At 42.6% G+C, this 26,565-nt stretch overlaps 3 protein-coding genes across 3 annotated transcripts; 2 read left to right on the forward strand and 1 right to left on the reverse strand.

The window, feature by feature from the left end:
- Positions 1–3,385: 3,385 nt before the first annotated feature.
- On the forward strand, positions 3,386–4,327 carry LOC118095601 (olfactory receptor 5A2-like). The gene has a single exon (XM_035136847.1). It carries the CDS (start codon positions 3,386–3,388, stop codon positions 4,325–4,327), a length of 942 nt encoding a protein of 313 aa, XP_034992738.1.
- A 5,090-nt stretch (positions 4,328–9,417) lies between these two features.
- LOC118095600 (olfactory receptor 2D3-like) lies at positions 9,418–10,362 on the forward strand. The gene has a single exon (XM_035136846.1). The coding sequence runs from the start codon at positions 9,418–9,420 to the stop codon at positions 10,360–10,362; it is 945 nt and encodes a 314-aa protein (XP_034992737.1).
- Positions 10,363–13,350: 2,988 nt separating this feature from the next.
- LOC118095599 (vomeronasal type-2 receptor 26-like) lies at positions 13,351–22,782 on the reverse strand. The gene is made up of 6 exons (XM_035136845.1): positions 22,565–22,782; positions 19,358–19,535; positions 17,245–18,096; positions 15,718–15,945; positions 15,039–15,165; positions 13,351–14,270 (listed from the first exon to the last, which is right to left on the reverse strand). Exons 1-6 carry the CDS (start codon positions 22,780–22,782, stop codon positions 13,351–13,353), a joined length of 2,523 nt encoding a protein of 840 aa, XP_034992736.1.
- Positions 22,783–26,565: the final 3,783 nt, after the last annotated feature.

The raw sequence follows: 26,565 nt of genomic DNA on the forward strand, positions 1-26,565 counted from the left end.
CTCAATTAGGAAGACTTTAAAAACAGGTTGGGGCAGCACCTCTCAAAGAGATCTAGGAACCTCAGCTTTACCATACACCTGTATTTTTCGCTCAATAAGACATACCTGACCATAAGACACACTTAGTTCTTTCGAGGAGGAAATATTTCTATTGTTTTGTTTGCATTGTACTGTACTGTTTCATATATGTTAATTGCTTGGGACCCAGAAGGCCCCAAAAAACAACAAGCTGTTAATGATCCACAGGAAACCACCAAGGGGGATTGCAGAAGTATCTGCAGAGTAAAATGAACATCTTTATTTTCTCACTGGGACCTCAGACCTTTGATAAATTGCAGGGAGGAAAAAGCAAGGATGGTGTTCGTCTTCTGATTCCACAGATGGGAGAAGGTGGTTTTGCCTAACCATGGAGATCTTCAAAAATTAGTTGGCGGAGCCCTATACAGGTAGCTTAAGTGTAAGAGCGCATGTTTTGCATGTCCAATGCATCCGGCATTAAAGGACTTCTGGTTATGAAATGACATCTACCTGAGGTCATGGACAGCTGTTGCTAGCCTAAAATGGAAAGATTGCTAGGCTAGATTGCCTATTCATCCAGTTCAGCAGAAAGCCATTTCTTTCCATCTCAATCTTATAGACTATGGAACTCATTGGAAATGTGGACTGTCACATGCTTTTGGGGTGCATGGGGAGTTAGTGGAGGGGTGTTAGGGGAGCTGGGGGGCATGTTGTGTTCCTTCTGGGGTAGTTTGTCCACCTTTGGTCCCCACCCTGCACTCAGTTCCCACCTGTGGCTCCTAGAAGCTGTCAGGAATGGATTCAACTGCCTGGCTATAACAGGTGAGGGTAGCCGATGGGTCTCATACCCTCAGTGCATTAGGGTTCCCCCCTGCATGTGAAGTCAGGCTCTGGTGGATTGAGCATACAAGACCAATTGTGGGTCCAATGGTCAAGAAAACACTTACTGCACATGCAGCAGAGGCAAAGGAGGGGCAGGTGGGGCTTGTCAACCTGGGAAGGTAGCTCATCTAGGGCAGTGTTTCCCAACCAGTGTGCCTCCAGATGTTTTGGGACTACAACTCCCATCATCCCTAGCTAGCAAGACCAGTGGTCAGGAATGATGGGAGTTGTAGTCCCAAAACATCTGGAGGCACACTGGTTGGGAAACACTGATCTAGGGGAATGAAAACTCTGATCTAAACTGCCACGGCCTTGCAGCTATACTCATTCATGAGAACGACTTCCGGAGTAAACCTCTGAGGAAAAATCCATATTCATTGCCTTGCAGGACATCTTTGGGAGAAGAAAAGGCTAAGGAGTAAACCCTGCAGAAATCTGGAGTAGAGTCCATAAGATGGCTGGATGACCAGGTGCCTTGTATGCCTCCTTCTGGCAACTCCTGCAGCCTAGCTGGTGCTAAATCTATTGCTCTGCTTCCTTTGGGCCACATCAAAAAGGCCAAGAAAACGGGGGTCTTCTAGTCCAGGCAGCCCAAGGCCTCCATACAGACTGCCTAGGCTTGTGCCCCAGGAGGTCTCTTTGGTGCTGCTAACACAGAAAAACAATGTGGGAAGCAGCAGTTGCGAGTTACCAGCCACAGCAGGTGCTGTGATTCTCCAGCAGTTTGATTTCACCCACGGAGGCACAAGAACAAGGACAGCAAGGACAACATGCTTTTTGCTCTTTTAACCGCAGTGTGAACACCCCTTTCATCAGAAGCCTAGATGTGATCACAAGCAGACTTTGGAATGCCCTACCAAGAGAGTTCCACTTTGCCTTTTCCTTGATGCTTTTTTCGCACGGTGTAGACACCTCCCTTTCTTGGATAGTTGTTAGTAAGTTAAGACTAATGAGTTTTTACTGCTCTTCTTATATTTTTGACTTTGCTTCCTTGTATCTTCTGTTATGTAATAATCTTTTCATGATTTATTATATTGTGATTGTATCTTTACTGTATTCTTTATCTATAGACATGCTGTTTTTGTTTCTGCCATTGGCCATGCTCACTAAGGCTAATGGGAGCTGGAGCCCAGCAACATATGGAGGGCACCATGTTGGCTACCCCAACTGTAGGTGATATATATCAAATAAGTTTTAGCTGAGAGCTATAAGTGACATCAAGTGGTGTCATGTCACTTCATCTATCAGGTCTCTCCTGTAGCAGACCTCAGTCTTTCTTTTTAATCTGTTTTTCATGTTGTTGGGTTGGTACTGCAGTCTAAGAAATGTCTGGTGTAAATCCTTAAGTTGTGAATCTCTGTCTGATGGGTCAGGATAGATGCCGTTGTATTGCAGGACCTACCTGTAGACAATGGCTTTTGTGGTATATTCTGGGTGGAAGCTGGAATCATAAAAATATTACAGATTTTCAATAAGAAAGTTTCCAATATAAAGAGGTCATTACAGTGGTACCTTGGTTCTCAAACACCTTGGTTCTCAAACACTGAAAACTTGGAATTAAGTGTTCTGGTTTTCAAATGTTTTTCAAATGTTTTTCAATGTCCGATGAAATGGTTTTCAAATGTCCGATGTGGCTGTCAGCTATTGTTTCCGGGGCACCTGCACCAATCAGAAGCTGCGCTTTGGTTTTTGAACATTTCGGAAGTCAAATGGACTTCCTGAATGGATTAAGATTGGCGCTTTTGTTTTTGCTATTTATTTTGCAGTTTTGTCTTTGAGGCTTTTTCGGTTACAGTAATTTGTTTTTGTGACTGTGTGGAACCCAGTTCAGCTACTGATTGATTGATTATGTGACTGTGGAAATGGTGTGTGTTTTTTTTTAAAAAAAGAAAACACCCATCCAAATAATGACTGTCATCAGTCAGAAAAATATTTTCAGTAAGAAAATATTTTCAGTAAGATTTTTTTAAAAAAGAATTATCATGTACAATACTGTCTTATTTATTTTATAGTAGAGTACATTGATTATTGCTTTCATTTTATGGATCAATGGTCTCAATAGATAGCAAAACTCATGTTAAATTGCTGTTTTAGGGATTGTTTTTAAAAGTCTGGAAGGGCTTAATCTGTTTTGCATTACTTTCTTTAGGAAAGTGCTCCTTGGTTTTGGAATGCTTTGGTTTTGGAATGGACTTCCGGAACAGATCAAGTTTGAGAACCAAGGTACCACTGTATAAGTCCATTACATAGTCTCACAATAGTATCTGTTTCCAGAAATTGCACCTGTTCTGTAAACTGGTACGGGTTCAGGTTGATAGTGGGGATGAATACTGTTGGTTCCTGGTGAAGCCAAGTATGTGTATCTCATGGGAGAAAAAAACTACACCATCTGTGGTTGTTGTTGTTTTTAAAATGACTGCATTCATCCTAACTTCTCTTTGCTTATTCTCTCCATCCATCCATCAATGTAGGCGGAGAAGCCAGAATGGAGGCTGAGAACCTCACTTCTATTACCGAGTTCATCTTGGTGGGACTCACCAGCCACCGCAAGACCCAGATTTTGCTCTTTGTGGTCATCCTCAACATCTATTTGCTTACCATTGCAGGGAACCTGGTGATCATCATGCTTGTTCGGACTGACTCCCACCTCCACACCCCCATGTACTTCTTCCTGACTCACCTTGCAGGTGTGGAGATATGTTATGTCACCAGCACTTTGCCCCAGATGCTGTTCAACCTCCTGACCAGAAATGGTGCCATTTCTTTAACGCGTTGTGCAATCCAGATGCACCTGGTATTGACCCTGGGTGGCACTGAATGTGTTTTGCTAGGTGCCATGGCCTACGACCGTTACTTGGCCATTTGCCACCCCTTGCTTTATGCCATCCTCATGGGCAGGTGGCGCCAACTGCAACTGGCTTCGGTTTCCTGGCTGGTAGGCATCCTTCTTGCAACAATCAATGTGGGCTGCACTTTCAGCCACCTTTTCTGTGGCCCCAATCGTGTCAACCACTTCATCTGTGAGCTACCCGTGGTGCTGAAACTTGCATGTGCCAACACTCACATCACTGAGTTCGTGGTTTTCATGGCGGCTGCTATCCTCCTCCTGGGCCCTCTTTCTGTTATTTTGACCTCATATGGGCTCATTTTGGTCACTGTACTGAAAATGCAGTCAAGCTCCGGCAGGCAAAAGGCCTTCTCAACATGCACCTCTCATTTGATGGTGGTCACCGTGTTTTACGGCACTGTCATCACTATGTACATGAGACCTGGGTTGGGCACAGCCTCTGATTTTGACAAGAAACTTGCAGTGTTTTATATTTTGGTCAGCCCCCTGCTCAATCCTATCATTTACACCCTTAGGAACAAGGATGTCCATAGGGCAGCAGCTAAGGTTCTGCAAAGATGGGGTTTGAAACACAATTGAGTGTCACCACCTTGCTTAAGTGGTCATGTTGACTAGGAGCTGCCAATTGCCTTTTGGGGCACATGGGACTATTTGCAAAATGGGGAAGCTGTCGGGGGAACCAGCAAGGCCATCTTATTGCCATTGCATTTGATTCTCAGAAAATTTGGAATTGAAATTTGTGCCACTGCCTCCGTTTGCCAGATCCAGCTCTCAGCCCAGAGTAGTAGATTGGAATTGAAAGACACAAATACTGTGGTACCTCGAGTTACAAACGCCTCAGGTTACAAACGCTTCAGGTTACAAACTCCGCTAATCTGGAAGAGTTACCTCGAGTTGAGAACTTTGCCCCAGGATGAGAAGAGAAATCATGTGCCAGCAGCGCAGCGGCAGCAAGAGGCCCCCATTAGCGAAAGCACGCCTCTAGTTAAGAACAGTTTCAGGTTAAGAACAGACCTCCGGAACGAATTAAGTTCATAACTAGAGGTACCACTGTAGACCATAATTTCAGCTGGGGCGGAACTGATGACACAATCTAAGGCTGGATCTGTATATCCAGCAGAATGAGATGGAGAATGGGATTTGACTTATTCTGGGTCAGTCCAATGGTCAATCTTTATGTACCATATATTCTGGCGTATAAGACGACTGGGCGTATAAGATGACCCCCAACTTTCCCAGATAAAATACAGTGGTCCCTCGACTTACGAACTTAATCCATTCTGAATGCACATTCGTAGGTCGAAAAGTTCGTAAGTAAAAAAGCGGCTTCCCATAGGAAAAAAAAATATTCGGAAAATTTCATAAGTTGAGGAAACCACATTTAAAATTTGTAAGTCGAGGAAACCGCATTTAAAACCACCAACGGTTTCCGTTCGGATGTAGAAAAATTTGTAAGCGTGCGGCCATTTCACCCGTTCGTAAGTCGAAAACTTTGGATGTCGAATAATTCGTAAGTCGAGGGGCCACTGTATAGAGTTTGGGATATACTCGCCATATAAGAAATACAACCTGGCGTATAAGACAACCCCCAACTTTTGAGAAGATTTTCCTGGGTTAAAAAGTAGTCTTATACGCAGGAATATACAGTATATGAGATCCTGGTCAGGGACAACTCCAAATCATAACAAGAAAATTGCTATCTTTTACCACATCGCTTTCCAACCCAATCATTTACACCCTGAGGAACAAATTTCCATGAGCTAGTGGCCAAAATGCTGAAAAGAGGGCCTTGGAAGAAAAGAGTATAGCTGTTGATGTTCTACTTATTTAGCTTCAATGTTATTCAAGGGTTGCATTGGTCTGATTCTTAAGTTTGGCATTAAAACAACGTATCAAACCTCTGTTCAGCCTTGAAGTCCAGATAGTGGTCTCAGGTATGATGGCTCATGTCTTGGAGTCCAACTTCTATCAGCATATCCAATGGTAAGGGATCTGGGGAGCACCAGGTTTGGGAAAGCTTTCTGCTAAACATCTCTCTGATGGATGTGGCAGTCCTTTAAGTGCTGCCTGTCAATCAGAGCCTACCTGGGTCAAGAACCCTTAAAAGATGGACTGCTGCCAACACTGCCAATTGTTCCTTAACCTTCATCTGACACACAATGCTGCTTTTGTTTCTTGCCAGGAGACCAGAAGCATGTTTGTAAGGCACTGCAATAGAATAGGTAGACATGAACTAAATTGTTTTCTTTATGTTGTGGATGTAGTCTATCTTGATTTCAGCAAGGCCTTTGACAAGGTGCCCCATGATATTCTTGTAAAGAAGCTGGTAAAATGCGGGCTAGACAATGCTACCATTCAGTGGATTTGTAACTGGCTGACTGACCGAACCCAAAGGGTGCTCATCAATGGCTCCTCTTCATCCTAGAGAAAAGTGACTAGTGGGGTGCCACAGGGTTCTGTCTTGGGCCCAGTCTTATTCAACATCTTTATCAATGACTTGGATGATGGGCTTGAGGGCATCCTGAGCAAGCATGCAGATGACACCAAATTGGGAGGGGTGGCTAATACCCCAGAGGACAGGATCACACTTCAAAATGACCTTAACAGATTAGACAACTGGGCCAAAGCAAACAAGATGAATTTTAACAGGGAGAAATGTAAAGTACTACACTTGGGCAAAAAATATATATGAAAGGCACAAATACAGGATGGGACACACCCGGCTTGAGAGCAGCACATGTGAAAAGGATCTAGGAGTCTTGGTAGACCACAAACTTGACATGAGTCAACAGTGTGATGCAGCAGCTAAAAAAGCCAATGCAATTTTGGGCTGCATCAATAGAAGTATAGCATCTAGATCAAGTGAAGTAATAGTACCACTGTATTCTGCTCTGGTCAGTCCAGTTCTGGGCACCACAGTTCAAGAAGGATACTGACGAGCTGGAATGTGTCCAGAAGAGGGCAACCAAAATGGTCAAAGGCCTGGAAACGATGCCTTATGAGGAACGGCTTAGGGAGCTGGGTATGTTTAGCCTGGAGAAGAGAAGGTTAAGGGGTGATATGATAGCCATGTTCAAATATATAAAAGGATGTCATATGGAGGAGGGAGAAAGGTTGTTTTCTGCTGCTCCAGAGAAGCGGACACAGAACAATGGATTCAAACTACAAGAGAGAAGATTCCACCTAAACATTAGGAAGAACTTCCTGACAGTAAGAGCTGTTCGGCAGTGGAATTTGCTGCCAAGGAGTGTGGTGGAGTCTCCTTCTTTGGAGGTCTTTAAGCAGAGGCTTGACAGGCATATGTCAAGAATGCTTTGATGGTGTTTCCTGCTTGGCAGGGGGTTGGACTGGATGGTCTTTGTGGTCTCTTCCAACTCTATGATTCTATGTTCTTGAAGCATTATTCTCCCATTTCCCTTTTGGAACTTAATAAACTTCTTCACATTGACAGGTGTGGTTCTCTGTGTTTTTTTGCCAGGCTGAAAGGGCCACTATTCTTTCACACAGCTAGTATTTGGTTTCCTACTTCATATCCACATCAGTGGGAAAAATCAATCTACCCTTAGGCTCCCTATTTGCTAAGAAATTTTTAAATATTTCTGTATATGAAAAACATAGGAAATGTGCCGTGAATACTTTTCAGTATGCATGCAACATAATTTGCTTAAAAACAATGATCCCTACTCAAACTCTTTCCTGCTTTGGAATGTGCACAACCTTACTTGTAGGCTAAAAAAAGAGAGTAAATTACTGCCTTTCTTTATTTCCACCATCTTTGTTACCTTCTTCCATTTTTGTATTTTAACTGCTTGCAGCCCGAGAGAGAAGGGACTATTACAAATCCTGAAGAAATCTCCAAAGGAATCTGGGGAGCCTCTGGGGAGTAGACTCACAATCTTCATTATCGTACCGAATCCTCAGTCTCTTGATGCGCTCAAGGGGAAACAGCAACAACAGCCACCACCTAACACTTAGAACAGGCAGTTGAACAAGCCAGATGATGTTCATTCTCCCATTTAAAGGGTTTAAAAAATTGGCTGGGGGAGCACCTGTCCAAATGGATTGGAAAGCAGGAGTTTAGTGGAAAGGCACACACCTTGCAGGTCTAAGGTCCCCGGCATCTCCTTTAAATGGCAATAGGTCATCTGTCTGGAGATTGGCTGCCAGTCAAGATAGCCAATGCTAGACTTGAGCAGACACCTCACAGGTATGGCAGTAGAAGACGGTTCAATCAAATTTGCAACACCACAGTTATTTGATGGACCAGTGATCTAACCTGATACAAAGCAGCTTTTCTCCCAACTCTAGAGTTCAGGGACTCTACTTTAAAAATCTGGGCATCACAATTTATTTCCAACCTCTTCCCAGCGGAGACTCTAACAGACAACGAGCTAAGGGTCAGTAGCATCCCTGATGTATGTGTTACATATGTTTCTTTGGTGTGCTTCCCAGTGTACTTAAAGATCAGAGTATCTTCAGACAGTTCTTGCCGCTTTAAAGCTAGTAAAATCTAGATTCCCCCCGCCTCCTCCTATTGGAGGAATCGGCCATGAGAAGTATGTCCACCACGATTGTGCCACAGGCATCCCTTTCAAAGCAGCACTGAGAAGACCTCCACCAATAGCCCCTTGACACTGTTGCAGTAATCTAACGTGTTGCAGTAATCTAACCTAGAGGACACCAGAGCATAGATGGTAGAAGTTAGGCTATCGCCTATCCCAGATAGGGACACAGCTGGGCCACCAGCTGAAGCTGATAAACGCCCTCTGTGCCATGGAACATAGCAGGCAGCTTACAGGGCTTAAATCTAAAACAATTCCTAGTTATTTGGTTTCCATTTTTTCAGGTCCCTCCCCCCCCCCTGTGAAAGCAGGCAGCAGTCTTTCCTCCAGGTCTCCACTGTCCATTATGGACTGGTATTATACCTAAACATTTTTGGTCTGCAACCTAAAATCTATACATTATCTTTGTTGACCTTCCACATTGCTGTTTCTTTATCTTCTCCAATATTTGCCCCTCTTCTTCATGTGCATTTAGAAGCAGCACTGGGACTAAGTGTACAGTCAAGTTATATTATAGGTGTCTTGTTTGTTATTATGTATTTTTGGTTACCTGAAATATTTCAACTGGAATAATAAAAGGAGCAATGTTAGCCGTGCCTACTCAGATGCAAGCTCTACAGAATAAAGTGGGAATTACTCCGAGGTAAGTGGGGTTGGGGTTGCAGTCTAAATCTTTCTCTTCACATAATCAGCATCATGGTCCAAATTGTATTACATGGTACCTTGGTGCACAGAGCTTCAACTATCTATCTAAATCAACTATCTATCTAAATCAACTATCTAAATCGTCATGCCAAAGAATAATACCTAAGAATATTTGAGAGTCAAATGGTGGTTCTCACAACAAAGAACATCCACCTGCTTTGTTGTTGTTGTTGTTGTTGTTGTTGTTGTTTCAGTTTCAAATTATGTATCACCCTTTATCCCAAGGATCCCAAGGCAGTGCACAACATTAAACGCACATTACAGAACATCAATGATAAAAACATATTATTTAAAAACATATTAGAACCTTCCTTCTGCTTTGTGGGAGAGATGGTGGTTTATGGTTGTCACATTGTGCCTGGTCTCTTACATTTGTCCTTTCTCTACAGGGAGGAGGCTAGAATGGAATCTGAGAACCTCACCTCTGTCACAGAGTTCATCTTAGTAGGGCTCTCCAACCACCGCAGGACACAGATTCTCCTCTTTGTGGTCATCCTCATATTCTACTCATTTACCTTTTTGGGCAACCTGGTCATCATCATGCTGGTGCTGGCTGACCCCCGCCTCCATACACCTATGTACTTCTTCCTGACTCAACTCTCTGGTCTGGAGATATGTTATGTCACCTGCACTGTGCCCCAGATGTTGGCTCATCTCTTGTCTGGGAATGGAGATATCTCCTTTGCCCGTTGTGTGACCCAGATGTACCTTGGGCTGTCCCTGGGTAGCACTGAAGCTCTTCTGCTTGGTGCCATGGCTTATGACCGCTATGTGGCCATCTGCCAGCCCTTGGTCTACGCTGTTGCCATGGACAAGTGGCACCAGTTGCGGCTTTCCTCAGGCTCCTGGGCAGGTGGCTTCCTTCTCTCCCTGATGAATGTGGCCTGCACTCTTCGCTTCCCCTTCTGTGGCCCCAACCTCATCAATCACTTCTTTTGCGAGATGCCCGTAGTGTTGAAACTTGCATGTGCTGACACCCGTGTTACGGAGGCTGTCATTTTTGGAGCAGCTGTGATTATCCTTCTCGTGCCCCTTTCTGTTATCCTGACCTCTTACGGACTCATTCTGTCTTCTGTGTTACAAATGAAGTCAGCTGCTGGTCGGAGCAAAGCTTTCTCCACATGTGCTTCCCACCTGGCAGTGGTCACCTTGTTCTACGGCACCGTTATTTCTATGTATATGAGACCCAGGTCAGGGACAACTCCAGACAGTGACAAGAAAATTGCTTTTTTCTACATTGTGGTCACCCCACTTCTCAACCCTATCATTTATACCTTGAGGAACAAGGATGTCCATGGGGCAGTGGCCAAATTGCTACAAAGAGTGTCTTGGAAGAAGAAAGGATGAATGTTGCCATCCTGCTTCTTTGGCTTGGATGTTATCCAAGGGCTGAGATGGATTTTTTTTTTTTTACGTCTGGCATTCACATGTCATATCAATTCTCTATTCAGCCTTGAAATCCAATTAGTGGTCTGTTGGGCAAAGAAGGGAAAGATAGTAGTTCATGTTTTGCATACGCAAGGTCCCAGGTTCAGTCTCTGGTATTTTCCAGTATTTCCAGTTAGATAGATCAGACTTGGTGGAATAAGAAAAAAGTTTTTTTATAATATTGCATCAAAAGTTTTTTTCCTAGCAAATTATTTGTAATAACAAGAGACTTAGAGGGACCCCTTTATCTCAGGGGTCAGCAAACTTTTTCAGCAGGGGGCCAGTCCATTGTCCCTCAGACCTTGTAGGGGGCCGGACAATATTTTTTTAAAAAAAATATGAACAAATTCCTATGCCCCAGAAATAACCCAGAGATGCATTTTAAATAAAAGGACACATTCTACTCATGTAAAAACATGCTGATTGCCGGCCGGGTTGAGAAGGCAATTGGGCCGCATCCGGCTCCTGGGCCTTAGTTTGGGAACCCCTGCCTTTATCTCAAAGCTGGGCTATGAAGGCTCCCCATCTGAAACAATGGAGAGCCATTACCAGTTAGTATAGTACAGGCTTCCCCGAACTGCGGCCCTCCAGATGTTTTGGCCTACAACTCCCATGATCCCTAGCTAACAGGACCAGTGGTCGGGGAAGATGGGGATTGTAGTCCAAAACATCTGGAGGGCCAAAGTTTGGGGGTGCCTGATATAGTCTGATGAACCAATGTTCTGGCTTGGTATAGGGCAGGCACCTATTTAATGGCCATCAAGTCAAGGAGGCCTTAAAGTAGGGAAAACACTGGCGTAAAAGAAGAAAAGTTTTGCATAGTTTCTATTTCTATACATGGCATGAAACTGGGCAGAATTTCTAAATCAGGCTGTTGTCAAAAGAAGGAGGTTCAAAAAGCAGACAGAAGCTTCCAGTTCCATAGAGTAGTCAACATTTTCCCCATCTTGTATTGCCAACTGAAAAAGGTGGCATGCGTTTCCTCAGCTTTGCGGAATAAAGTTGTAAGTTGGTATCCTTCCTGATGGATAGCCAACGATCTTGGCAAACCGCACACCATACTGCTTTTAAGGGGAAAGGCAAAACAGGGTCTTCATGAAGATGTCATGCTAAACCATGTCTTGCTTTTTAAAAAAAACCATCTGTAATGCATGTCCATGTCTTTAGTAGCACCTACACAGCCATAGAAGCACCTGACTTCTCACCTAGGGCTGAGAGTGACAAAAGGGCCCTCCAAGTGTGGTGCCTGTTAGTACAAACATGCCCACCAGTACGTCTAGTGGCAAACAGGGAAAGTATTAGTAAATATTCCCTGAAAAATCTGCACTGCTGGAGAAATTGATTTCAGTTTATGTAGTGTGAGAACAAGGCTAAGGTGCTTGGACTCTGGAGGAATTTTGGCCCTCTTGATCCTTTCCTACATTAAACCACAGGAGACTGGCTGAATAAAATCATTATAGCGAGTGGTGCTAGGCACATTGAAAGTGGTAATCGTGCATCCAAGGCCTTGGGTCCGAGGTGTCCTTAATACATATGGTGACACTTGCTCTATTTCTCAGTGTTAGTTTTGCTTTTAGCAGGGGTCGATCGCAATGTGGAACTCCCCACCAAGTTCAGCCAATACCAGCCAGCTTGAAGTCAGTGCCTATCAGCAGATCAGGACTAATTTGAAGCTGGTAATATGGACAATGGGGTGCAGGTGGCGCTGTGAGTTAAACCACAGAGCCTAGGGCTTGCTGATCAGAAGGTCGGCGGTTTGAATCCCTGCAACAGGGTGAGCTCCCGTTGCTCGGTCCCAGCTCTTGCCAACCTAGCAGTTCGAAAGCACGTCAAAGTGCAAGTAGATAAATAGGGACCGCTCGGGCGGGAAGGTAAACGGCGTTTCCATGTGCTGCTCTGGTTTGCCAGAAGCAGCTTTGTCATGCTGGCCACATGACCTGGAAGCTATACGCCGGCTCCCTTGGCCAATAATGCAAGATGAGTGCGCAACCCCAGAATCAGTCACGACTGGACCTAATGGTCAGGGGTCCCTTTTCCTTTACCTTTAATATGGACAATATGAATGAATATAATAATAATAATAATAATAATAATAATAATAATAATAATAATAATAAATAAATAAATAATGATGATAATGATAATAATTTATTATTTATACCCCGCCCATCTGGCCGGGTTCCCCCAGCCACTCTGGGCGGTTCCCATCAAAATATTAAAATACAGAAATCCATCAAACATTAAAAACTTCCCTAAACAGGGCTGCCTTGAGATGCCTTCTAAAGGTCTGGTAATTGTTGTTCTCTTTGACCTCTGGTGGGAGGGCATTCCACAGGGTGGGTGCCACTACCGAGAAGGCCCTCTGCCTGGTTCCCTGTAACTTGGCTTCTCGTAGCGAGGGAACTGCCAGAAGGCCCTTGGCACTGGACCTCAGTGTCTGGGCAGAACGATGGGGGTGGAGACGCTCTTTCAGGTATACTGGACCGAGGCCGAATAAAAAAATAGATTATGTAATAATATATAGTTGAAAATGTTCACATTAGGACCCATGGAAGCGATGGGGGGAAGTTGTGAGATTCAGAGAAATCTCTTTATATGGATGTTTTTGGTATTGTTATAAGCTCATTTTTGTAAAATCTTATTAAAATGAATTTTTAAAATAAGCTGTAAATGATAATGTGAAACAATGATTTGAACTGGATTGAAAAAATGGAGTGCATTACCAAGGTTTAAACATTGCATGTAGATTCAATAAAACATAGCTAACACAATCTATCTTTATCTTTACTGTGTACATGATGAAAAAAAGAAAGGGTTCTGCCTCAAAACCTTTCACATCAACAGAATAGGGCTACAAAGTTCAGGAGACATTTCAAGCCCAGCAATAACTAATATCACAATTAGGGGTTATTGGTTTCTAATGCCTGAATTATTTCTTCTCACCAGTTGCTCCCTGTTGTTCAACTCAGGTTTAACCAAAATGATATAGCATTTAGGGGCAAAGATGCAGCCCAGTAACCCAGCGCCAGAGGCCAAGATGGAGAAGATCTCCACAGCCACCATGTATTTCCCTTTTGTGCTAAGATAGGTTGGGACAAAGGACAGCCACACACTGCAGAAGACCACCATGCTGAAGGTGATGAACTTGGCTTCATTGAAACTGTCAGGCAACTTTCTGGCTAAGAAGGCCACAGTGAAGCTGATAATGGCCAGGAAGCCCATATAGCCCAGGGCAGAGTAAAACATGATGGCCGATCCTTCATTACATTCCAGGACAATCTCTTCAGCCATTGTATGTGCATCTAAATCAGGGAAAGGGGGCGAGATTGCCAGCCACAGAGTACAAAGAATAGCTTGAACGAGGGAGCAGGAAACAACAACAGAAAAATCCAGCCTTTTCCCCATCCATCTCCTCATACTGGACCCTGGCTTGGTGGCCATGAAAGCTAAAATGACTGTAGTTGTTTTGGCCAAAACACAAGAAACTGCCACAGAGAATATCATTATAAAAGCAGCTTGTTGAAAGAGACACCTAACTTTGTGCGGTTGGCCAATGAACAGCAAAGCAGAAACAAAGCAGAGCAAGAGGGAGGTGAGGAGAGTGTAGGTGACGTTCCGGTTGTTGGCTTTGACTATGGGAGTGTCCTTGTGCTTAATGAATATCCCATGCACCAAAGCTGTTATAAAACAAAAGGAAAGAGAAAAATTAGCTAAGATTACCCCCAACGGTTCTCTGTATGACAAGAAGCTGATCTTCTTTGGAACACACACATCTTGTTCTTTGTTTGCATAATGATCTTCTGGACACTGAATGCAGTATTCTGCGTCTAAAAAAGGAAACAGATTTTGTTTTATACATGGATGTGCTTCTACATACAGTACATTGCTGAATTCAAAGCAACTGAGTGAATTTTTCTGTGCTATTTCTGGGTGGGGAAAAGGAGCAGAGTGGATTTTGTCACATATTCTTTAATGAGATAAAATTATCCAAAAGTTTTTCCTTTCCCTGAACGAAAAAAAAAATTCAGAAACTTTGACTCACTGAATACTAAATAAAATTCTATTTTTAGTTTTTATTGTTGGATGAAGAGTTGGAAGTAGCGGAGGCCTCACCCATTTCTTCTTTCATGAATAAAATGATTTAAAATAATATTAATCTTAAAACTGGATCCAAAAGTGAAGCAAAAACTCATTGACCTCTCAAAGATTTGTTAGAAAATTCTTTTAGCACAGGCCTATTTACAAAACACCTAGCTCAAAACCAGTGTGCACAATCTCAGTTACTTTTGCATGAATATGCGCATAGCAGATCCCATCACTGATGGTATTTTAATTCCCCGAACACCACAAAGCAAGAGTGAACTACATATTCTTCTTGTCCTGGTGTGCTCAAATCCTGTTTACTTTTAAATTTTGTTTTCTTCTGAGAAGCTGAAGACTATGCTAAACAACAAAGGAATGCTGTGGGCATGACTGCCAGCACTAAATTTGGAACATTTAAATATGAAGTAAATTCTTGTCCATAAACTGAGATGAACAAGTGATTGATAGCAGTTAATAACCTGAGGAAAATGCTATGAATAAAATGTATCTACCTCTAAATTTAGAAATCCTCCCTTCTGGACATGGAAGACAATCATAGCAGCAGAAAGGTTTTTCTTCCTTCTTGCTCTTGCTATAACCTGGATGGCAAATGTCATTGCACACAGAAAGCGGCTGTACCTGTGCATAAATGAAATTAGTGGATGTTTAAACACTGAGGTCCAGCTCTGAGGGCCTTCTGGCTGTTTCCTCACTGTGAGAAGCGAAGTTACAGGGAACCAGGCAGAGGGCCTTCTCAGTAGTGGCACCCTCCCTGTGGAACGCCTTCCCATCAGATGTCAAGGAAAGAAACAACTCTCTGACTTTTAGAAAACATCTGAATGCAGCCTTCTTTAGGTAAGCTTTTAATATTTGATGAATTATTGTATTTCAGTATTTTCCACAGTGGCTGGGGAAACCCAGCCAGATGGGTGGGGTATAAATAAATTATTATTACCATCATCATTATTATTATTAATTCAGATTTTGGGGAGGAGAAGGGAGTTGTATGACAATCTCCTGTAATAGATAGGGGCAAGGTAATTTGATCAGATTTTTGGGTGGTCTTAAAGCTTAGACTCCCTCTATCAGTAATACCTGAGAGATCTCTTATAAAACAATTAAACATTAATAAAAGTAAAACTATATAGAAGCATAAATGATCTAATAACAATGTACAGATAATTACAATACCTTTTTAAATGCAGTTGGCCATACGATGTCTTCCACAGAAACGCTCAGGATTTTGCCTTCAGGAGCTAAGGGATCTACCCTTCCAACTTTGGCTCGAAGAAAGGAGTGGTTTGGAAATGTCACCCAATTGATAATATCAAATCCAGCAGTGATATCCCCGTTATGATTAAAGGAAACCTTTTCTCCAGCACTGTTGTTAAATGAGACTCTCCTAAGGTAGCAATGAAGCTAAATTGAAACAACAAAAGGCAAATAATATGGATATATAAGATGCTTCAAATAGACTCAAAGGTTTTCATTTTCCACAAGCTACTTTTGGTGCCCCATTATTTTATTTTATTTTATTATTTTATTTTATTTATATACCATCCTATACCTGCAATGTGCATGCTTCTCACAGTGTTGCAAATTTCCTATGCCCTCATAATTTTTGCAACCAATATGACAGGCATATGTCAAGAATGCTTTGATGGTGTTTCCTGCTTGTCAGGGGGTTGGACTGGATGGCTCTTGTGTGGTCTCTTCCAACTCTATGATTCTATGATTCTATGTTGCCATCAATAACATGCACAAGTCAGATAAACAGAAGGGTGGAATCTACACACATATAAAAAACCGTTCTGAAAATGCTTTTTTAAAAGGTTTTTGTTTTGTTTTGTTTTCAATACATTGACTTTTCCATAAGGCTCGCCATAGCCATCTAGTGTCACATTGCATATTGCACTTAAAACACACTTGCTACGTTTTATTTGCAGCTGTATAGCTGAGTCCAAGGAGAAAAAGATCCAAGGGGCAAGGGCAACACAAGATTGTTTGCGGGATTGTAAATAAATGCAAACATCAGAAAATGCCAACAAGCCTCCAAGGACCTCATTCCAAACCTCTCTCTGGGGCTGCTGGATCTGGGCATTTACCTGCCATGGCTCTTGATTTAGAAACTGCTGACCTCTTCTTAGCACCATAGTTCCGTGTTTGAATATGAATGACTGCATGGATTGCAAAGCATGTGCAAATTCATGGCGAAAACAGGAAAGCTATTGCTAATATTCAAGGCAGATACAGTGGTGCCTCGCTAGACGAATTTAATTCGTTCCACGGGTCTTTTCTTATAACGAAAAATTCGTCTAGCGAATCCCATAGGAATGCATTGAATTTTTTTTTTTGCCCATAGGAACGCATTAATTGAATTTCAATGCATTCCTATGGGAAACTGCGATTCGCTAGACGAATTTTTCATAAAACGAATTCGTCTAGCAAGGCAACCTCCGCTCGAGAAATCCTTTCGTTAAGCGGAAATTTTGTTAAGCAGGGCATTCATTAAGCGAGGCACCACTGTATAGACATTCTCCAGAAACAAATGTATCATGCCTCTGAAAAGCAGGCACTGGGGAACAACAGTGGGAGAAGACTATTGCCAGAATGTCCTGTTTGAAGGCTTCCCCGAGCTGTCTGGTTGTCTGCTATAGGAAGCCCTTGGACTGAACCAGCAGGATCCTTCCTATGTTCTTAGTGTATTCAGGACATTACCTTCCACAACTCTTGATTCTGAAGTTTCACTCCTTCATCCACTATCACTCTGCCTTTGTATCTAGATGAATGCATGGCCTGCAATGCATGTGCTACAGCAAAGACTGCGTTGTACACACTGTAGCTGTGGCCAGTCATGCTCATTTCAAAGACAGACCCAGGAAGTGTGTCCAGCTTCTCCTCCCCACTGCAGGTGTCTCTATCGTCCCTTTCTATATCAGTTTTAGGGAGCGAACAGTCAAAAGCTGTTTTCCAAAAGACCCTAAGAAAAGCATCTTCTTTCTCCGAGGTAGGATTCCTCCCCTGAATAAATTTCTGGAAACCCACAATCTCCTTTGAATGAACAGTGATGGATAGAGCACCATGTACAATGTCTATGTCCCAATCTCTTTGAAAGGAAACGGATGTAAATTCCATCTGTGCCGTCATGATCCAGACTTTTGTCTTCATTGTTATGTCCTCCAGTTCTGAAAGCTGGGGAAACATTCTCAGAAATACCACAGTATTTATTTCACCATGTAATACCACAACGTTGGCAGTGCTACGAACAATAACCTTGTATATGTTGACCCACTCAGTCACCATTTCTTCCATGCCAGTGCTAAAATACAGTGTTGGCAAATTTTCTATAAAGTCGAAGCAAATACCACTCTTGGAAAATCCAGGAAGCACGGTCTGTACAAACCTCTCTCCATTGTCGCCATTGATAAAAACCACCCCAATCCATATCCACCGGAAAAACAACAACAGCTGGAGGATTCCTGCAGCCTGATGCTCTTCGGCAGGAAACATCCTTTGGAAGAACGCCTCTTGGGTTTGGTCATTTATTATTGGAGCAGAGCCATATCCAAACTATAAGAAAAATAAAATAAAATCCAGAGATATGAAATGTTAAGAGTTATTTCCTAAACCCTGTTTACTCTCTGCCCTCTATAATGACATTTCCTAGACAAGGAAAGTCTGATGGCCTCCTTTTCATCTATATATATATATAAATGTAGGCATTGCGCACGCGGATGAAACAGCCTTTCTCCATAACCGCTGAACCGAATTGAAACAAATTTGGGCAGAACGTACCTTGCCCATCAGGGAGGGATCTGACATAAAAATTTTTATCAAAAAACCACACCTTTCACACCTAAAATAATGGTTAAACACAAAAAAGTGGCACCCGAATTAGACATCACCACCAGAAACTCTGAAGACTCCAGCAGCTGCGCTGCCAGATGACATCACAAAATTCCACAGCAACCAACTGAAAACAGTCCTTTTGCAGCAACAAGGCCTAGCTTATTCAATAGGCTGCAGCATTGCCAAGCAGGGAAAAACAAACAGAATAGGGCCTTTCACAACCGGGGGAGCACAGGGATAAGGCACAACAAAGGGAGGGGGGACACATAGCCATGGGGGGGGACCCTGAGTCAGCCAAAGCAGTGGGGGATGGGTTGGGACAGAGTAGGCTGACTGCCAAAATGGTCATTCCAAAACGGGTGGGGGAGGAGGGGCTCGATAGCTCATGAGTCAGGACAGGGTGGGGCCAGTCACAGGGATGTGCTGGAGGAGTGGGGGGAGAAGGGGACTCGATAGCTCATGGGGTGGGACATAGTGGGGCCATAGCTGCCAAGTCTCCCGTTTTCCCTGGGAAACTCCCGTTTTTCCAGCTGTCCCCAGCCGAAAAAACGGATTTTTTTTGTTTCCCCCCGGTTTATTCTGGCGCAGCGGCCATTTTGGAACTGGGCACAGCAGCATCAAAAGTCACTTCTGAGCATGCTCCACCCAGTTCCAAAATGGCCACCGCGCTACTTCCGGTATGCTACTTCCGGTCCGGTCCCTTATTTTTCAGAGAGGAACTTGGCAGGTATGAGTGGGGCCAGTCACATGGATGTGCCGCGGGGGTGGGGGGAGGAGGGGGCAGGATAAGTCATGTGTCCAGACAGAGTGGGGGGAATCACAGGAAAGAACCACAGCAACACATGGCCGGGCCAGCTAGTTCATAAATATATAATTATAATTATAAATATAAATATAAAATACGAAAAGCAAAATTTTATCTGAGGAGAAAGAGTAGTATAACTGGCTTGTTTCAATCCTATGTTCCGTGGATACACGTTACCTGTGAAATCTTGTAGATATATAGAGTCATTGCCACGAAGAGACACACATTTGAATTAGGACCCACAATGAAAGCTACTGCATTATCATGCACATCACACTTGTAGTTTGGGATGAATCTGCCCCTTGTGGAGAGAAGTTCCATTGAGGCCAGATAGGTCTCTCTTGCAGTGAAATGGCTGTTATAGATGTGGAAGCCCAGGGTGAGGTTGGATAAGATCCAGAGATTTTCATTGATCTCATTTACAGCAAATATGAAGGACAGGATGTGCTGGTAGGTCTGAGTCATATATCTGCAATTAGATTTTCACGTTGTGTCAGAGCATCTCTGCTTCAGAATATATGCATCTCTGAATTTCACCCCAATCTATTTTGAATCCACATATACACATTCGCCCTGCTTCAAATCTGCAGTGATAGCCACTTTCATTTACGGATCTGTACGTATCTTCTGCTGATATTCTTCTAGTTATGCCTCTTACACTGATCTGCTCTCACAGGGTGGGGCGACAAAATTGATTGGAGGAATTTGCATGTCTTAGAAAATGGATCTTTGATGGGCAGGTAATCTAAGTCATAGTGATTTGGGGGAGAGGTCTGAAAGGGAGATGTGTACTGCCTTGTGAATAAGGAGGGAGGGAGGTGAGGGAGCTGTGTGGCTTTTCACACATTGGAATAAAGGTGCATACCCTCCAACATTCCTCAGATGAAAGTGGGGACACAACACACACCCTCTCCACCGTCCTGAGAAAACCCCTTCATCCTGATTTCATTTCATTTCATTCTTTGGTAGATTTTCAAAAAGAAAAACACACACCAATAAATAAATTTGAGGAAGGGGCAAGCATTGGGTGTTTTTCATTTTCGTTTAAAACCAATACTCCTTGTACTCTGCCAGGGCCGTCTTAAGCAAAGTTGTCGAAATAGGAAATAGTTGTTTACCTTTAGAATGGTTGTGGGATGCAGGGACTCACAGCACCAACCAGCAGGGGTGCCAGCGCCCCACACACAAGGGCATACGAAGGTGGCTGCGGGTTCCATGGTGGGGCGCCCTGTCCACCCGCTGCCCCCCCCCCCCCCCGCTGCATGGTGGCTAACTGTTTCAGCTGCATGCGCCGCGCCGGGAGTGGTGTGTAATGTTGTGGGCGCTGTGTGACGCATCCTGTTGCTTGCGCCAAGCTGTGGGTTCCTTTGCTGGGTTTTCCGCTGTCAGCACATGCTCACAGCGCTTCCCAACGAGGGGTGCCAGTGCAGAAGGACGGGGAATGCAAGCGGCAACGCCCACAACATTACACACTGCTCCGGGAGTGGCGCAGAAACAGTTAGCTGCCATGCAGCTAGGGCAAGAGCTGACAGCCGAGTGGAGCAGAGCCTGTCAGAGCACCGCAGACTCTTCTGCTGCGGGCAGCTTGGCACGAGTTTAGGGGCGAGCGTTGAAGTCTGGGGAAGAGCCGCCTGCCAGCGACAGCAGCCTCTGTTCCATTTCACCCACTCTCCAGCAGCCACTAAGAGCTGCCTGAGGAAGGAGCCCAGCAGCAGAGGTCATGGAAAAGCAATGGGGTGCCCCCTTGTTTAGACAAATGCCGGCTCATCCTCCTCCCCATGTTTGACAGTAGCAACACTGGCAAGGAAACAGAGACTTTCTGGAACCAAATTAGAAGCTGGTATGGCTTTTGTAATTCCAGGATTGTCCCTGGAAAATCGGGACACTTGGAGGTTTATGAAGATGCTGTGTGTTGTCCCAGGAGGAACGTTTAGCTGCTTCTACCCCAACTATTATAACTTCAAGATATCAGTTTCCAGTGTTCTCTACTTTTCTTAGCAGTTCTTCAAGAAGTAAAATTAGGGGAAACTTTATTCCTCCACATCAACATAAAATAAATATCAGGAGTGTTCATCTCTGCTACTGAGGATGATATAAATGTTACTAATAGGGATCGAAACCATCTACCAAAGACCATGTAGTCACTTGATGATAAAAAGGCAATGGAGCAGCAGCCCATTACAGAGTCATAGCTGTCAAGTTTTCCCTTTTCTCACGAGGAAGCCTATTCAGCATTAGGAAATTTCCCTTAAAAAAAGGGAGAACTTGACAGCTATGTACAGAATATCCAGCAAAATCAGAATGTAAACACTATACACTGTGAAGGTAGTATGCAGTTCAGAACCAAGACCTAAATAGCAAATATAGCCTTGTCATCTTTCTTGAGAACAGTGAAGACAATTATTTATCAAGGGGGAAACTATTCTTCTAGATTTACAATGCAGGCCTACACTTAGTTATCTAGGAGAATGCACTAGATTGAGTTTGGAGAAGATATGCACACTTTCACAATTAGACCATTGTCTTATGTTTTTCTATACATAAAAAGTGTGTTTTGTGTGGATTAAATATTTGTAAATCATTATTTACACAAGGCAAGGTATCATTTAGAGTGACTGAAGTAATTAATACAGTCATACCTTGACATCCGAACGCTTTGACTTCCGAAGGTTTCGACTCCGAAAACCTCGACTTACAAAGACTGCCGCGGAACGGATCGTCTTCGTAAGTGGAGGTAGCACTGTACTCCGGTCATTGTTGCTGCTGCCATTATTATTGCAATATCCATAAATATATACATAACTAGATCTCAAAACCTAGCCACAAATCTAAACTGTGCAGGGGTGGCTAGCATCCTCCAGATGCTGCCGAACTGCAGCTCACAACATCTCTGACCGTTGGCCACCATGGCCTGCGTCAGATGGGAATTGCAGCTCAGCAACATCTAGAGGACAATAGCTTAGCCATGCCTGTCTTAAGAAAGCGACTGAAATGTAGGCATCATTCATCCTAATCAACACTCTTAAAAATGAATGAGAGTTGGAGGAAGATGATTTGGATATAAGCACCGCAACTACAAAATAACACCACCACCACCCCACACTACCACCAATGCACATTGAGATGTAGAGAGCGATGGAATCCCAGTAATGTTACTCCTAGTTTATTCTAAGAATCTTACTTGGGCAGATAATGGTTAAAACCTAAAACTAACAAATGTATTATGGCATAAATGTTTGTGTGCTTAAGTGCATTTCATCATAAGTAAACTCTATGCTATAATAAGAGTCCTCGTCCTCCCCGCCATTTCTCTTTTTTCGCTGCAACAGACTAACACAGCTAGACCGTCTGGAAAACGAGATGATAAAGAAATCAATTCCTTACACAATGTCATCAAGGAGCTCATGAGAGGGATGATTTTCGAAAGTTATAGGGTTGGAAAATGTGTAGATCTGAGATAGGATGCCAGCAATGATGAGGTCTCCTGACTGATAATACTTGTGATTTACTGGAAGAGGGTCACTGATACCACATTGAGCTACGGTTAGACTCCACACAGCCTGAGGAAGCAGCAGCGATACCAATAGCATGAAATGTACCATCTTGAACAAACATCTGTCTTAGCCCTTATTCTCATGTTCCCTGAGCAGCACTGAATGGTCACTTTTTTGACTTATTCACAGCCAAGACTATACACTGCAGAGTATCAACAGTCAGAGTGACCATCACCTGCCTGCCTTAAGAACCTGCTTTGGATGCTACAGGGAATGATGATAGCACCCTTCAGTCTTGGGCCTTTGTTTTTCCTGTGGCTAATGGAACTCCCTTGGGACTCAGGGAAAACGACGAAGTAATCATGGTGAATTTGATAATTACTCAGTAGCAGTGCTATTTTTCTAGAAAAAGACGTGTCGGAGCTCACCGTGAAGGCCTCCCTTGTTCTCCTAGAATGGCAATGGCACCACCTGAGAGGTGCCAGAACTGAGTTCCAGTGAGTTCCAGCTGAAAAAAGCCCTAATGTACTTTGTAGCAAAAAAACCCGGGTATGGCTTGAACAGTGAGGCTGTGTTTAAACATACCATTATGAGGACCATCTGTACTATACATTTAAAGCAGCAGCATACTAATTTAAATAGTCATTGCTCCCCATCGCTGGTTTTTTTTTTTTTTGGAATACTGCAGTTTATTTTTTATTTTTATTTTTTTAATTAACTTTTTATTCACTTTTCTTTTTCTATCATTACATACATCTCATATCAATAACATTCATATTACATCATCTATTCCCTTCCCTCCCAGGCTTCCCTCAGCTTCCACTTCTGGTTTGTTTCCCCCTTATTACATACTGCTGTTTCTTAAAAGTCCACTATATCATTTCTTTGTTATTTTAAATGTTCTTTGTTAATAAAGATGTGAGTGTTTATTTAAATCCTGCCATCAAGTCAATAGTCTTCCTTCGTTTCTGCAAGTATATTATAAATGTTCCCCACTCTTTTTTCGAGTCTGTCCGTCAATTTTACCAGTTCTGCATAGTTCATAAATTTCTCTTGCCATTGTTCTTTAGTTGGAATTTCTCCAGTCTTCCTTTTTTGTGCTATCAGAATTCTCACCGCTGTAGTAGCATACATAAATAATGTCCTCTTCTCTTTCGGCAGATATTGACCTAAAATACCTAACAGGAAGGCTTCTGGTCGTTTAACAAATGTTATTTTCAACATTTTCTTCAATTCATTATATATCATTTCCCAATACATTTTTACAATCCCACCACATATGAAAAAAAAATCCCAGCCTCACACCTCCAACACTCCTTCTTTTCATTTTTATACATTTTTTGCTAGTTTGACCAGTGATATATACCATCTATTCTTCATCTTCATGTAATTCTCTCTCAACAATATAAAATCTGCAAATTTACTTTCCACAATTTTACCCAGTCTTCAAATTGTATATTGTGGCCATATCTTGTGCCCATTTGTATCATTACCGACTTTACTTATTCATCTTTAGTCTCCCACTCCAAAAGGATATTGTATGACTTTTTAAAATAATTTCGAGTTTTCTTCTATCACTTCCTTTTGGAATTTGGAAACCGAATATGAAAAACCTTTCTTATTGTCCTCTTTAAAAATATCCTTTAGCTGTCTATGGTGCAACCAACTTTGAAGATGCTCTTTTATTTCTTCATATTCTTTCAGTTTTTCCCTCCTGTTCTACCAATAAATCTCTATAAGTTGGCCATTCTCCCTTTTTTTCCAATGTTTTAAGTGAAAATGCCTCAATAAGAGATCACCACCAAGGTATCTTAGGTTCTAGTAGGTCTTTATATTTTTCCCACACTTTAAACAATGATCTCCTTTTTATATGATTATGAAACCCTTTATGTATTTTCACCTTTCCATACCATAGATAAGCATGCCATCCAAACCTGTTGTCATGTCCTTCCAGTTCTGTTATTTCCTCCCTATCTAACTAACTTGATCCAATCCTGGATCCGTATTGGGGATGCAGCTTCATAGTACAGTTTTAAATCTGGAAGTGAGAATTCACCTCTTTCTTTCACATCTGTAAGTATATTATTTTTTATCCTTGGCTTTTCCCCATTCCAGATAAATCTTGAGATCTCTCTTTGCCATTCTTTGAAGCATGCATTCCCCGTTATTACTGGAATAGTTTGGAAGAAGAATAACATCCTTGAAAGTACATTCATTTTTATAGTTGCAAATCTTCCCAATAAAGAGAGATTCATCCTATTCCATATTTCCAAATTTCTTTTGATTTCATGCCAAAAAATTTCATAATTATCTTTAAAGATATTTATATTTTTTTTGCAGTTACCCATACACCCAAATACTTTACTTGTTAAAATGGAAAATTTAATAATTTTTTTTTAAAAAAAAGAACATTACTTAGAACTCTCACTTTAATGTGTTCAGAAATGAACTGAAATCTCATAGAATGACTATTCTGCACTATTAAGCCAGGAACATGCTCTCAACCGCTTCTAGGAACTTTCAGAATCTAGGCTGCCATGCCTAGATAACACATAATGAAGCCCTTTCCAGGCCCTCATCTAATTCCTGTCTAAGACATATCTGACAGTTAAGCCCTATATTAACCATAAGAGTTTAACTTCTATCTCTCCACATCTTCTTGATTGGTTGACATACCACCCAGCTCAGCTTGGAATCTGTGTCCTCAGGACTTGAAAACTTTTTGTTTCTACCCATTTATTCCATTTCTATGCTATTGTGTCTTCTTTATTATTGAGAAAATAAAAATGCAATAATGAATGGATGAATAAAATGCCAATTTTTAAGCCAAATGCGGACAGTTCTTGTGGTACTCTTTTCATCTGAATAACTCATTGCGCCAAAGGCCTTTATTTTTTTGTTGGTCAGTAGAATCTTGCCATCCCAGTGAGCTTAGGGCTGCCATATGTCTGGATTTTCCCATACATTACCAGGATTTCAAAGGTGGAATTGACATCCAGGGGGAATTTCTAAAAGGTGGTCCTTTGTGCTGGATCTGAGGCAAGTCGATTTCCTTGGTTTTTACTTTTTGAAATATGGCAATGCTAAGTGAGCTGGCCCATGGTTTCTTCTGCAATGCCTCACACAATAAATGTAACCCTGAATAGGTGATTATTTTCCCTTATAATTACCTACTTAATCATGATTATATGCTGCTACTTCTTCAGGTTTCAAGGCAGCTGTAGTAACCATGAGTAAAACTACAAGACATAAGGATTCCATAACTAACCCCCCATCCAATTCTGCGTGAGGGCTTTGTAAATCTGATCTTGGACATTTTAGATAGCACAGTCTGAGTCACACATCATCGTTTGTGGGGCCATTCAAATCAGGCTGTGGGACTCAACACAGAACCCAGTAAGGTATAACAGCGTTTCTCAACCGCTGTTCCGTGGCACACTAGTGTGCCGCGAGACGCTGGCTGGTGTGCCGCGACGTGCTGCGACGAGAAGGGCGATTTGCATTGTCACGTGCCTGGCGGCCGCCAATACGCAGCGCTAACCCGACGGAAAGCAATATTTCTCCTCCTCTTTCCCAAAGCTCAGTGCAAACGACTGGAGGGTGGTTTTAGACAAACTTAAAGAAGCTGGCTGGATGAGCTCAACCTGAAACTTGCTGAGCAAAGGATTGTGCTGGCAGAGAAATCAGCGGCTTGTGAAGCCTTATTACAGGAGATTGCAACCAACACAGCAATTGGCAAGTGTTTCTTACAGTCATAATTATATAGTCAATATAGGGCGGCACAGAGTTAAATTTTTTAACTTTTTTAATGGTGGTGTGCCTCGTGATTTTTTTCATGGAACAAGTGTGCCGTGGCCCAAAAAAGGTTGAGAAACACTGAGGTATAATGTG

Source organism: Zootoca vivipara, chromosome 13 (assembly GCF_963506605.1).
Source record: "Zootoca vivipara chromosome 13, rZooViv1.1, whole genome shotgun sequence".
NCBI lineage: Eukaryota > Metazoa > Chordata > Lepidosauria > Squamata > Lacertidae > Zootoca > Zootoca vivipara.

Bases quoted from the DNA above. Each gene is read 5' to 3' on its own strand.
- LOC118095600 (XM_035136846.1), top strand. From the start codon at position 9,418: ATGGAATCTGAGAACCTCACCTCTGTCACAGAGTTCATCTTAGTAGGG.
- LOC118095599 (XM_035136845.1), bottom strand. From the start codon at position 22,782: ATGGTACATTTCATGCTATTGGTATCGCTGCTGCTTCCTCAGGCTGTG. The intron at 18,097-19,357 runs GTAACGTGTATC...TTTTTCTTATAG, and splicing joins ATATCTACAAGATTTCACAG to TTTGGATATGGCTCTGCTCC. The intron at 15,166-15,717 runs GTATTGTAATTA...ATTTATGCACAG, and splicing joins GGCCAACTGCATTTAAAAAG to GTACAGCCGCTTTCTGTGTG.
- LOC118095601 (XM_035136847.1), top strand. From the start codon at position 3,386: ATGGAGGCTGAGAACCTCACTTCTATTACCGAGTTCATCTTGGTGGGA.